General features: G+C 42.8%; 1 protein-coding gene across 1 annotated transcript; it reads right to left on the reverse strand.

Annotated features, from left to right (window-relative positions):
• Positions 1-470: 470 nt before the first annotated feature.
• LOC134446824 (guanine nucleotide-binding protein G(i) subunit alpha-1-like) lies at positions 471-12,881 on the reverse strand. The gene is made up of 10 exons (XM_063196116.1): positions 12,844-12,881; positions 10,864-10,995; positions 10,254-10,391; positions 6,968-7,010; positions 5,198-5,339; positions 4,277-4,434; positions 2,095-2,223; positions 1,481-1,610; positions 970-1,123; positions 471-661 (listed from the first exon to the last, which is right to left on the reverse strand). Exons 2-10 carry the CDS (start codon positions 10,880-10,882, stop codon positions 471-473), a joined length of 1,104 nt encoding a protein of 367 aa, XP_063052186.1. The 5' UTR covers positions 10,883-10,995; positions 12,844-12,881.
• Positions 12,882-13,110: the final 229 nt, after the last annotated feature.

Genomic DNA, 13,110 nt, shown 5'->3' on the forward strand with positions numbered 1-13,110 from the left:
AATTTCTGACCATGTGATAGGTACATTGATATACAAAGTATGCAATTTGGTGATTCGCCTATCAAGTGAGGCATCCCAAACCAATCTGGCATTTTGTAAATCACTGTCATGGAGGAATAGTTTAGCTGAATTTGTTTGTTGTTCAAGTTGAAAGTCAACAAAGCTGTTTTATATTTCCTTTTGTACCAACAGGATATACAGTGAACGTCTGCATGCTAGAACTACGCTACCGTACATCCCGTGAATCTCAATCAAGTCAGCTTTATCGTAAAAACATCCATACACTCACATGCAATCACTTAACTGATGATATTCAATGCAAATATCATGTATGAAGTATCAAGATAATGCAAAATGTGTTTATGAAATGTTATGTTTATTTAATTGTAATGCAATTCTTATTTTGTTTCCTTTAATTATTTATTTTTTACACAATCATATTTTTTAATCAAAGACCCATACAATTAAAATTAGAAGAGGCCACAGTCTTTTAAGTTGTTCTTAATGATGACATCTGTAACGGCATCGAAGACGAACTGCACGTTCTTGGTGTCAGTGGCGCAGGTGAAGTGGGTGTAGATCTCCTTGGTGTCCTTCCTCTTGTTCAGCTCCTCGAACTGGTTCAAGATGAACCCTCCCGCCTCGTCATACGTGTTCCCTCCTGACACACACGCAAGCATGCGCGCACACACGCACCACACACACACACACACACACACACACACACACACACACACACACACACACACACACACACACACACACACACACACACACACACACACACACACACACACACACACACACACACACACACACACACACACACACAGGACTCAGGAAGAATATCCCTATGCGTATGCACAGAGAGTTTCCAGGTCCTGGAGATGTGCGGTCATACTAAGTACACTATAATAAGAAAGAAAATCTGATACAACTGTAAATAGTAGCTCAACCTACGCACTATACCTTTGTATTCTGGAAAGCATATGGTGAGCGGGCTCTTCTTGATCTTGTTTTCAAACAGGTCTTTCTTGTTGAGGAAGAGGATGATGGAGGTGTCGGTGAACCACTTGTTGTTGCAGATGCTGTCAAACAGCTTCATGCTCTCATGCATCCGGTTCTGGAAATAAAAATGAAGATAGATAGATAGATAGATAGATACACATAGATAGATAGATAGATAGATAGATAGATAGATAGATAGATAGATAGATAGATAGATAGATAGATAGATAGATAGATAGATAGATAGATAGATAGATAGATAGATAGATAGATAGATACACGTAGATAGATAGATAGTGGTAGTCTCTGCTGGACACCAAAACCTATTATTTTATTCCTAAACATACAGACAAACATTGTTTATGTTATTGTATGAGCTCACTTTCCCTATAGTTTTTATATTTGATCAATAAAAAAATGTTAATCAAAAAAACCATGCAGATAAACTGCTGTAAAAAAAGGCTGTGCGTACCATCTCCTCATCCTCAGCCAACACCAAGTCGTAGTCACTCATGGACACACAGAAGATGATGGCTGTCACCGCCTCGAAGCAGTGGATCCACTTCTTTCGCTCTGACCTCTGCCCTCCCACATCAAACATTCTGCCAGAGCATATAAAAAAGATGCCATGATGTTTATCCTGGGGTGGGGGGGCTTTTTGCCTTTATTCAATAGGACAGTGAGGACAGTGACAAGAAGCGAGTGAGAGAGAGTGACAGGGAAGGGTCGACAAAGGACCCTGGCTGAAATCGAACCCGGGTCAGCCGCGTAGTAGACGACTGCCCTACCGTTAGCATCACGGTAGGGCCAACATGCCATGATTTTGCTGTTGAAAAGAAAATGAACCACTTGATTGGCTGGCTGATGAATTATCTAACAGATCCAAATGATGCATGAAACAAGGTGTCACACAGTGCACTCTCAACTCTCTCTCTCAACTCTCTCTCTCTCTCTCTACCAAGAACTCTATCTAGGCATCATAGAGGTCTAATGGATCTTTGCCAGAAAGGGAACAATCAGTGGTATATTGCATCTATGATAAGGAAAAATAACAGGTGTTGACTGTTGTTGTGTTGCTTAACTCACTTGAAGTGCAGGTCCTTGAAGGTGAAGTGGCTCTCCACAATGCCCGTGGTCTTCACCCTGCTCCGTAGGACGTCCTGCTGCGTGGGGACATAGTTGCCACTGGAGATCCTCTCCAGGTCATTCAGGTAGCTGGACACAGTGTGGGCACAGAGGCACACGGAGTGAAGAGGCCAACAAGGCGTGTTGCAGTATAGAGTGGGATGCTTCTGTGTCATTGTGCTGTATACGCTGTATGGCCTACATTTTACATGTGACAAATGCATTATATCCTATTCAGTGCGATTGTATTCAATGTGAATCTATTCTATTTTATTCTATTCTATTCTATTCTATTCTATTATTTTCTGTTCTATTATTTTCTGTTCTATTCTATTCTATTCTATTCTATTCTATAATATGCGCGTAGGCTTCTGACACAGGATCTAGTCAACTTGACAACTGTCAACTACTCCTCTGTTTGTTGCAGGAACACTGCATTAGCTCCTGTTGGCTACTTGAACGAAGCATGAGGCCTTCACGCTAGCGGCTAAAGTCTAGCCTATGAAGTAACTGGTGACAAGCGCTTCCTATTTGAAGACTATAATAAAGGCTTCACTTCCATCCAGGATGTTGTGATCCTCACAAACAAAAGCATCTGGCTCTCTCTCCCCTGATCTCTTCCAGGGCTGGACTGGGACCAAAAAACTATCCAGGCATTTTTTGGCTTAAACCGGGCCTTCACACATATACCCAGGGCTCTAAATTAAAACCAGCCAACCGGCCAAATGCTGGTGAAACTTCATTTTGGCTGGTAGAAAAGACCAACTGACTAACTACTTTGACACATTGGTGAGTGTGTGTTTGGCTAGTAAGATTTCATGAACTAGCCATCTTGTAAATGTTAATTTAGGGTCCTGCATATAGCCTACCATAAGTCGTTTCCTGCTTGAGTCAGTGGACTACCTATCCAAGATAAACCAATGGGCCACCCTGTCTAAACTGAGGACCAGTCCCTAGCAAAAAAAAATACCCAAACAAAAAAAAAACATTGTTCCCGGGGGACTATCTGTCTGCCCACCAGGAACATGCCCTGTATGCCATTTACCAGTCCAACTCTGTTCTTTTCATTCGCTTAAGCTAAACTTTTCTCCATTGTTGCCCTTCAATGGGGGAACAAACTACCGGTGGCTACAAGAATAGAGTCATACTCTTCTTTTTTTCCGTGAGTACTTCCTTTCCCAAGAAAGCTAACCTTCATTGACCAACGCTGCCTCTGCATCTGTTATGTCAAACAACACACAGTAAAAAAAGTGCAGTGCTAATTCAACACTGAGAGAGTACTCTACAACCAAATTTAGAGTCAGAGTGTAAAGGATCAGTTCAGTCCATTTCAATATGCTGTTGTATTGCTCACGCTTCTCTTGACTTGTCCGTACCCGGTGATGCCACATTTTTTGGCTCAGCCCTTTCCGAGATATGAGCTATTCTAATGGGGGCAGCATTTGTTTACATTTTTTTTAAAGTAAACATAGGCCTACTCCAAATATTTTCCCGTAAGGTACCGCTGTTTGCTAGTTGTCTGCTGATGCTGTATAACCTTTCGGATGTTTTTGGGAATAAATAAAAATGTTTTTATGAAATGTAAACAAAGCGCTGCCCCCATTACAATGACCAGGATCTAGGAAAAGGCTGAAGAAGAAGGGAAAAAAAATCTCAGGTACTGATAAGTCCAGGGTAGTGTGAGCATTACAACTGCATGTTGAAATTGGTCGAACTGGTCCTTTAAGCAGGTTCTTCCTCAGACTTTAAATCACAGAAGTGTGGAGAGCGTGGGTGCATCCCAAACCTGTGGCAGCAACTGCCTCCTTACCAGTAGCTACAACTCTGTGCCAGCATCTTTTATGTAGAAAGCCAAACACTAGTAAGCATAAATCAGGGGTGCATTTCTCGAAAGCATAGTTGCTAGCCTGTTAGCAGCTTGTGTAATTGCCAAAGGGAAATTGCATTGAAACTAACAAAGTAGCTAACAGTAAGCAACTGGTTTCGAGAAAAGCACCTTGGACGAAACATGCTATAACAAGGCAGATGAACCATAATTGCTCAATATTGTTTTATATGATGTTAGCTATTAATTTATGTCTGACACACAGATAGGCCAGAAAACGTGCATTGAATACGACATAAGTAACTGACTCGGACTCACTAGGAAGCTGAGTCGTTGAGCTGGTACTCGCGTGAACGAGCAAAGCAGGCCTGCACACCACCATCTTTCCAGAGGCGTCGGATGATGCCGGACAGGTCCCCCGTCATGAGGGCCTCCTCCGCAGAGCCGGCCAGGACAAACAGCTGCCTGGCATCATCCTGGAGGAGGGAGAGAGAGCGAGAGCGAGCGAGAGAGCAAGAGAGCGAGAGAGCGAGAGAGAGAGAGAGAGAGAGAGAGAGAGAGAGAGAGAGAGGGGGGGGGGCATGCTGCTGTGCTGTTGTGTGTGACTAAAGATGGTACTGCATGCAATCCAACACAAAATACTGTAAAACATGTTTTGCTTTGAGCCAAGACTGAAAGAAAGACTATGGAGAATGAAAAAACACTGTTGTTGAGACACAGTGAGAAATGTTCAACGTGCTGTTGTTTGTAGAATTGTGGTCAAATCTGGTACTGCAATACTGTGAATGATGTTTGGAAGCAATTGTTTGAAAACTATACAATAGTGAAACGCTTTTAAAGTAAATTCAACCACATCTTCCCTCAGTGTTAAAGCAGGGTGTGGTGTACTACTGTGATAACGTGACCAACATCTTGGCAGTTTCAAGACATCTACATCCCTCTGGAAGACTTCAAAATAGTTTTTAGACTTCTCATAGTTTGTTAGACCTATTTTGTGGACTATTTTCCCAAAGGTTAACAAAGCTACCTAATAATTACACATTGGGCATTGGACACCTGGTATAGGGCATTGGACATTGGAGATCACACCCTCTCTTTTTCTACAAATGTGCATGACCTGGAATGCTTAGTAAATCCAATAGTTAATCCTACTCATACAAGTTGGTGTTGGAAAAAAAGGCATAAAATAGATAATGTGGTAAAAAAAAAACTTGTTTGCTTAGCAATTACTGTAGTCACCTCACTGGCTGGGTCAGCGAAGTCGATCTTGAGGCGCTCCATGGCCTTGATGATGGCTATGATGGACTGGATGGTGTTGCTGTACACCACCGCCTTGTACTGGGTGCACTCCTCCTCCGAGTAGCCAGCCTCGTGGATGATCCTACCCAAACACATGCACAGTACAGAGGTGCATTTCTGGAAAGCGTAGTTGCTTTGTTGGTTGCAATGCAATTTTCCATTGGCAACTACCAAAGTTGCTAACTGCTAACAACTACTCTTTCCTGAAATTCACCCTAGTAGAGTAGGAAACAAGTCGGTCCACTTCAGAGAGACTGAGCCAAGGATGACTGGAGCACACAGGATACATGTTTCTGTTATTTTATTGTGGTGCAAGCATGACTCATGTTTTGATGCAGTGTGCCTTTTGCACCACAATAAAATAACAGCAAAAGCTTTTTCTGTGTGCTCCGGTCGTCCTTGCCCCAGTCTGTCTCTGAAGTGGACCAACTTGTTTCCTTCTGTCTACAATCCATGGCCTGTGAGCACCAAGAAGGCTAGACTGCAAGTGACCTCCTTTCCCATGCGCAGTACATGTTGCACTTAGGCCCTAGTGGCAAGGGCCAGCTTGTCATCCCCTGCTCCAGGCTTTGGTGACAAAGCCTTCTGTGTTGCTGCCCCCACCATGTAAAGAATTGGCAGCCAGTTAGACATAAAAAAGGTAAGTTACCCTGCTGCCTTACTTTTGTAAGTTATCTCACCTCACGGCTTAACTCAATTCAAGGCTTTCTCAAGTTGAGTAAGGCAGCAAGGCAACTTATTTACATTTAACTGGCTGCAATGTTTTACATTGCACCCTTTGGAGCAGCAGGGGGGGGGGGGTGCTCCCAATGGCTTTCGATTGCCAAACATCTTGCAGGGGCCCCTTCTGCGATATTTCATGGGCCCAACACCATTAACGTGCCCATTTCTATGCTGAACAGCAAACTCAGTATTTATCAACTATTATAATTAATGACCAGACGTTAGCCCATTATGATGGCACACTCCCGCACAACGCTGGGACTTTTGAGCACTACAACCAATAGCTAAGTAGTGGTAGGCTACTTTTTATAAATATATATCTATAGGTCACTGTTTCTCAACCAGGGTGCCCCCCTCAGGGGTGCTGCGGAAACGTGGCTGATAAATAAATATTGTGATTTAACACATATTTGTCTAAATTAATAAAGTATTGCTTAGTCAGTGCTCAGTGGAGTCTTTCATCTGCCATTTGCGCACAATAAAGTAAATTTAGGTCGCTCCAGTAAGCTGCAACTTCGAACGTAGGTTGTGTGACCTCTCCAAATGTGTTACTTTTCTAAGCTTTTGTGGTATCCGATGCAATGCCATGTTTCAGCTTGCTGCTTAGGGGTGCCTTGAAATTTTCAGTAATTGAAAGGGTGCCTCGCCTAAAAAAAGGCTGAGAAACACTGATATAGGTCCTTAAATGGGTGATGAATAATATACACTTTATTGCTAGTATTTTTTGGCAAGGGGGGGAGCTCTGACACATCTCACGCCTCCCCCCACCCTGTCACAATACTAGTGCTCCGCCCCTGCTGCCAATACAAGCCCCCACAATGGCAATGCTCCAAAAAAAAGTAAAATCTCCTTACTGAGGGCAATGGTCAGTTTTGAGCTTGTTAAGATCAGCTGGTTTAGAAAATGTTGTGGCTTTTGATGCATCTTGTGGCTTTTGATGCATGTATGCCTTTTACAGAGATGTAGTGTACGTGAATGATTGCTTACTTCATTTGCTTTACGATGGTGCTTTTCCCTGACTCCCCTGCACCTGCGACAAAAAAAGAGACAAGGGTGTTTGAAATAATGAATAAATAACACATTCCAAGGAATGCACTTCATTCAGATCTAATGAAACAAATATCACAAAGAACTACTTCCACACAATGATCCAGATGCTACTGTGGAAAAAAAAACAATTGGGCCACTTAGCCATATACTGTGTGATTATGATCTTAACAGTCAGCGTACTGATATACAGTATGTGGCACTGATTTATTTACAAAGTGTGTGTGCGTGTGTGTGTATGTGTGTGTGTGTGTGTGTGTGTGTGTGTGTGTGTGTGTGTGTGTGTGTGTGTGTGTGTGTGTGTGTGTGTGTGTGTGTGCGTGCGTGCGTGCGTGCGTGCGTGCGTGCGTGTGTGTGTGTGTGTATCAGCTGTTATGGGCAATATCATCACATCAGGTGTGAAATTGAGGAACATTATGTATTATACTCTTGGTATAGACTGGCCTCTGCTCTCTTTCACCGACTGAATTTTTTTTTTTACAAAGTACTAAACTTTGACTATTTACAGTATAATGCACGTATGTAAACAAAGCACATACAAAGGCCCTGCTCGAATCGCAGAGTTATGTTTACAAGCCGTGTCTCCTGGACACCAGAGCTCTTAATTAAGACTGAGCGAGCACCATTCGAATCCCAACTGGTCCACTGAGGCGTCCACCGAGTCCTGAGAGGAATCAAGGAGGCAGCAATTTGGATTCCCAAGGGACCAACGCACATACGCACATACACCTTTGGTTGCCTTGCCTAAGCAACTTTTGCAGGCTTAAACACACATACAGAAGACAGTGCTGGCAGTAGCACTGCTGGGACTGAGTGTGTGTTGCTGAGGAGACCTGGGGGAGGACAGCATCTTTGCTGAGGTCAGGCCATTTCACTTCTCCACCTGGGCCTTACTGTACCCAGTGTTGCCAGATGTGTCTGATCAAATCCCGCCCAAACGCTTCTCAAAGACCGCCAAAATGCGCTAAATTCCGCCCAATTTCAAAAAAATGGCATTGAGGTCTATGGGCCCAAAACTGCAAAATGGCCAATTTTTCCCGTTTTTACCCGCAGACGGCCATCCCAAGTAGCCCAATTGGGCGGGTAACCGCCCAATCTGACAACACTGACTGCACCATAACCATAGCCTGATTAGCATCGAATTTCAAATCTCTTCGAGACCTGGTCTGACCTAGAGCGTAACAATTAACGTTTGTCAAACGGCATGGTTCACCTTCCTCCCTTGATTTGCTATTGGTCGAGGCCTGAAAAGGCTGTGCCGAAGTTTTAAACAAATATTTTCTTAATCCCAATAAAACGTCTCTACATGTCCATCCATCTCGCAACCTCATATCACAACATCATAACCACACTGCAACTAGCTACTCACAATTATACATTATAGTAATATTAGCCTGTACATTATAGCTTATAGTGATAATCACTTATTGTACCACCACCTTACTGTACACTGAGAAACACATGTCCATCCAAAAGCCTGATATCAAGACATCATCATCACACTGCCACTACTCAGGACACTACAGAGATAAACACATCTTTAAGACACCATACCTGTAGTGAAGACAACATATGCATATAGTAGCAACTAGTCAAAACACTCCAGTCAAGAAAGACAAAAACATCCATGCCACTAGAACAGTCAGTGTCCTCCTAATGCAACTAATTGCTAAAGACAACAACTCCATTTTATGATATATTAAAGATTATGCATTGATAATGTCACCAATCTATCCCACAGACGATTGCAGGCCTTCTGAACAATTATTATTCTGGCACCTTTGTGTATTACCATTAAATAAAGAAATCAAATCAAACCAAACATTTCACACAGCCTTGTCAAACACCCTGTCTTGAAATGCTGTAAGATCAGTGGAATAAGTAAGATCTCTCTCTCCCCACTCGTTTCCTGACTCTCTCCAACTGTCATTTGAAATAATAAAGGTGTTAAAGCCCAAAAGGCAATCATTTCAAAATTCCAAATAGATCAGTGTAATAGGAGGAAAGTGACCTTTGATTCTAATGATGTGCAGGAGGAGTGAGTATGGGGGCCTCAGTAGCAACCCGTCATCAGAGGCGATTCTAGGATCAGATGGGGCCCCAAGCAAAAAATGCAAAATAATGAACATTTGAACCAAAATCGCCACTACTGTGGTAAAGTGTGGGCTGTCATTCACTATCTAGGGGCTTGGGGGCCCCAAGCGGCTGCCTGCCTTGACTGGTGGCAAGATGCGCCTCTGCCCGTCATATCCAAAACCAACACGTGCCAAAGCAAGTGCTAAGTATACCAGTACGATTTCGAAGTCTGTTAAATATTTAGTTTGTCTCTCAACTGCTACTGTAAGCTATCTAAATCAATATAACTATAACTGTTATAACTGTAACCCATACAAGCTGAGACAAATGCTCTCTCTCATGTTTTTTCCAAGACACTTAGGGACCTGAGACTGTAGAGCACAGTGCACGTGTATGGTGGTTTTACTCGCTGGTTTAAATGATCTGACTGCAGGACTATTCAGCATAATGTAACCATGTGAACTTAACATGACAACTGTGATGCATTCTGTGAACATTCTGTTTTAGATTATGCAATTATTATTAAATAGTTCTATGTTTTACATACGTAGGACTAAGCAGTCATCTTCCCGTTACACTTTGTAGGACTTTATTTCACAAAGTGAAATTTCAAATGTGAACAGATACCACATACATCTTTTGTGTAGATTCAGTACACAGTAAAAAAAACACAGCTTTAACTCAACACTTAGAGAGTACTTTGGGACCAAATACACTCTAGAACAGTATTTCTTAACTGGTGGGTTGGGACCCAAAAGTGGGTCGCAGACCTGTGGTGTAAAAATGTTAATTAACCCTTTTATTGCCAGTCCCAAAATGGAGACAAGATCCAGCATTAAATAAATTAAGAAAAAAAATCAAACGGGATTATGTTTTTGATATTAGAATAAATGGACTTGAGGACCAATAAGATCAGCAGACCTCCGTCTGCCGACCAGTTTCTGTCTGACCCACGGACCCACAAAATTTGGGTCAACATTGAATTGTCATGGAAAATTGTGGGTCCCAAAACCATTTCAGTTAAGAACGAACCCCTGCTAGAATATGTTAAATGAACTCTCTAAGTGTTGAATTAACACTGCATTTTTCATTGGGTAACCAGCTATAGTGATCACACTTCTTATAGCCTATTATTCCACTTGGTGCTTACCCAGGAGAAGCAGCTTCACCTCCCTGGATGCCTTGTCTCCGTCGTCCCGCAGGTTTCGGTCTATGTGTTTGCTCCTCTCCTGGGCCACCTTGTCCTGGGCAGTCAGGGTGCATCCCATCCTGGCCTGGCCTGTGAGCTCTGGAGATACACTTGTCTGTCTGCTATCAATACTTTGGTGGGAACGTTGACAGTCTACGGTCCACGGCTGCCTATACAGTCTACTCCTTACCAGTTTGCAATCTATACTCAGTAAAAATGGACTCTGTCTGACTTGTCCTAGACCTACAGCTACATCCAACACATTCCTGATGGAAGCTGCATCAGCTTAACTTCACTCCTCAGATGTAAATCCACAAATATTATCACTGCTACATCACCTCATCCCCATCTATAAATTCAGAAGATCCCTCAGAGTCAAACTAGCCTAGACTAGTCCCCACATCCACCTACAGCTGCCTATCCCTCTTGACACCGCTTGCCTGTCTGACAAGCCTGGCTGTGATTGTAGAGAGGGGCCAACAACCAGTAATTGCACCTCTGCCCATGGGACACTGAGCGGCGCCGTGCGTTGGTCTGGTAATAATCACATGAGTGCTGATGAGCTCGCTACCTGGCTTGCGTTTGCTCATCAAAGGGAGCACTGCCAGGGGAGTGGTCAGGTGGAGACGTGTGGGGGCGCTCGCCAATATCACTAGTCTTGTTGTTGTTTCCTCCGTTATCTGGTCTTGTTCTATATGTCGTCCTGAGGAAGAAACAAAGAAGGAATGTAAGCATTTCATCTCCCTCCTCTGTCCTTGTCCTGCCATCTTTTCGTGTACTGAGACGTCTTTGATGAGGTGGAGTCTCAAGGCATGAGGACGGAGGGTGGAGGAAGCAACTGAAGGAAGGTATTGATACGTGCCCTTCACATGTACCCATGGCAACATGGTTGTAGCAAGGACTCTAAATTAACATCAGTCAACTGCTGGTGAAAATTCAGTTTGGCTAGTAGAAAAGAAAACTAACCACTTTTGATGTTGTTTATATATAATTGTAGTTCTGGAGGAAGTTATTGATAGCTGCCATTACATGCTCCCGCCACCATGCAGATTTAAATCCTTCCATCCCACCATCCCTCTTTCACCAGTCATGCGCAAAGGCTTCCCAAATTGTACCACCACCTCCCCATAGTCCCCCACTTCACTAGAACACCCAGATATTGTACAATTCCTCTATACACATAGGGGGTAGAAGCGGATCTCCTTCCGCATGATCTCCGCTTAAAGCATCCCAAGACCGAGGCAAGCTAACATGCCACACATGCCTATTGTACACCAAGCACTCAAGGGCAAACTCGTGAAATGGTAGTGAGTGGCTAGTAAGTTTAAACAGCTACTAACCACATTGTCTAGTGATTTCTCTTTCTAGGTCGTCCTCAGACGAGCCTTCCATCGTTGCTTCCAGTCATCCCGATTCCCAGTGATGAAAAAAGTTAATTTATAGCCCTGGTCACGAGACATAAAGAACACAGTAACTATTGTGATGGCCCAATGTTGTATGTTGTGATCATGTGATCATGTGATAACTTGTGCAAGACATCAATCATATTTTTGGATAATGATGATAATGATGTTGATGGTGTGTGTGTGTGTGTGTGTGTGTGTGTGTGTGTGTGTGTGTGTGTGTGTGTGTGTGTGTGTGTGTGTGTGTGTGTGTGTGTGTGTGTGTGTGTGTGTGTGTGTGTGTGTGTGTGTGTGTGTGTGTGTGTGTATACCAAGTATTATATACTGTATATACATGGAAGTTAGTGTACATGAAGTACATTTTCCATAAGCCATACATCAACCCTTAACCCCACTTAGGCCAAGTGTTACAATAGGCACATTTCCTGCTCTGAGTCCGATTCCCACTTCAAGTAACATTTACAACACAGAGACACGTACAGTATATTGTCTTGAGATATTTAAAGCACCATCTTTTAGGCCTACATTTCTTGGGGAATTTAACATAATTTGGATTATCTTTCACCATTTTTCAAGTATTTTTTTCTTTTCTATTCTTTAACCATAATAAGAAGGCCTATTTTTTTTAACCATAAAATATTGTTTGAGATTAAATTAACTGGTGCAACTTTGGCAAAAGTGATCAGTGAATAGGCCTACATCGCCTCTGCGCTTTGAATGACTTCACAGTGAAACCCTGAGGTCATAAGCTATTTGTCAGAAATGTTGTATTAACATAAATACAAACTAGCCTAAATAAAATAGTCTTTTGGCTTCCATTGATATAAAAAATCACCCCCATCATTGAGTGTGTGGAGCCATTGCGAGGCCATTACAAACATTATAAACTGTTGTTTAACTGAAGTGGCCCGGTCCTACGTCCCACCAGTGAGTGAAGTGGTTAAACAAAGAGACAGTGTTATTGTATGATTTAAATAAGTGGGGGTGCTGATGGCAACACTTTTTGTTTGTTTAAACAAAAACAATCACTAACAAATAAAATATACTATTTGCAAAAGTCAGGAAATAGAGCTGGAGGACCTGGAGCTGTCTGTTTCTGCTCATTTGAGAGCATAACCCCCCCACCTTGGAAAATGATTTATGAATACCTGGCAAGGGACGCGCATGCCTCACATCCTTGCGTCTGCTCGCTGTTCTGAAGCAGCAGTCTGTCCACACTCATCCCTGTAAACACAGAGGCCAGGGGCAGGCCAACACTTTCAACCAGGGGGAGGGGACGGCCGAGGAGGAACCATGACATTACAAATCCTGTGGAAATCTTGTATAATTCCTGAAGGCAAGGGTCATAAAACCTTCAGAAGATATCTTGAAAATGGCCGTTTGACTTACTGTGCCTTAAAAAGAAAACTTCGAAG

The sequence above is a fragment of the Engraulis encrasicolus genome, chromosome 4, assembly GCF_034702125.1.
Source record: "Engraulis encrasicolus isolate BLACKSEA-1 chromosome 4, IST_EnEncr_1.0, whole genome shotgun sequence".
In the NCBI taxonomy this organism is placed as follows: Eukaryota; Metazoa; Chordata; class Actinopteri; order Clupeiformes; family Engraulidae; genus Engraulis; species Engraulis encrasicolus.

Excerpts from the sequence above, each read along its gene's own strand:
- LOC134446824 (XM_063196116.1), bottom strand. Across the intron at positions 5,340-6,967 it reads ACCATCGTAAAGCAAATGAA|GATCATCCACGAGGCTGGCT; the intron begins GTAAGCAATCAT and ends GTGTTTGGGTAG. Across the intron at positions 2,224-4,276 it reads CTCAACGACTCAGCTTCCTA|CTACCTGAATGACCTGGAGA; the intron begins GTGAGTCCGAGT and ends CACTGTGTCCAG.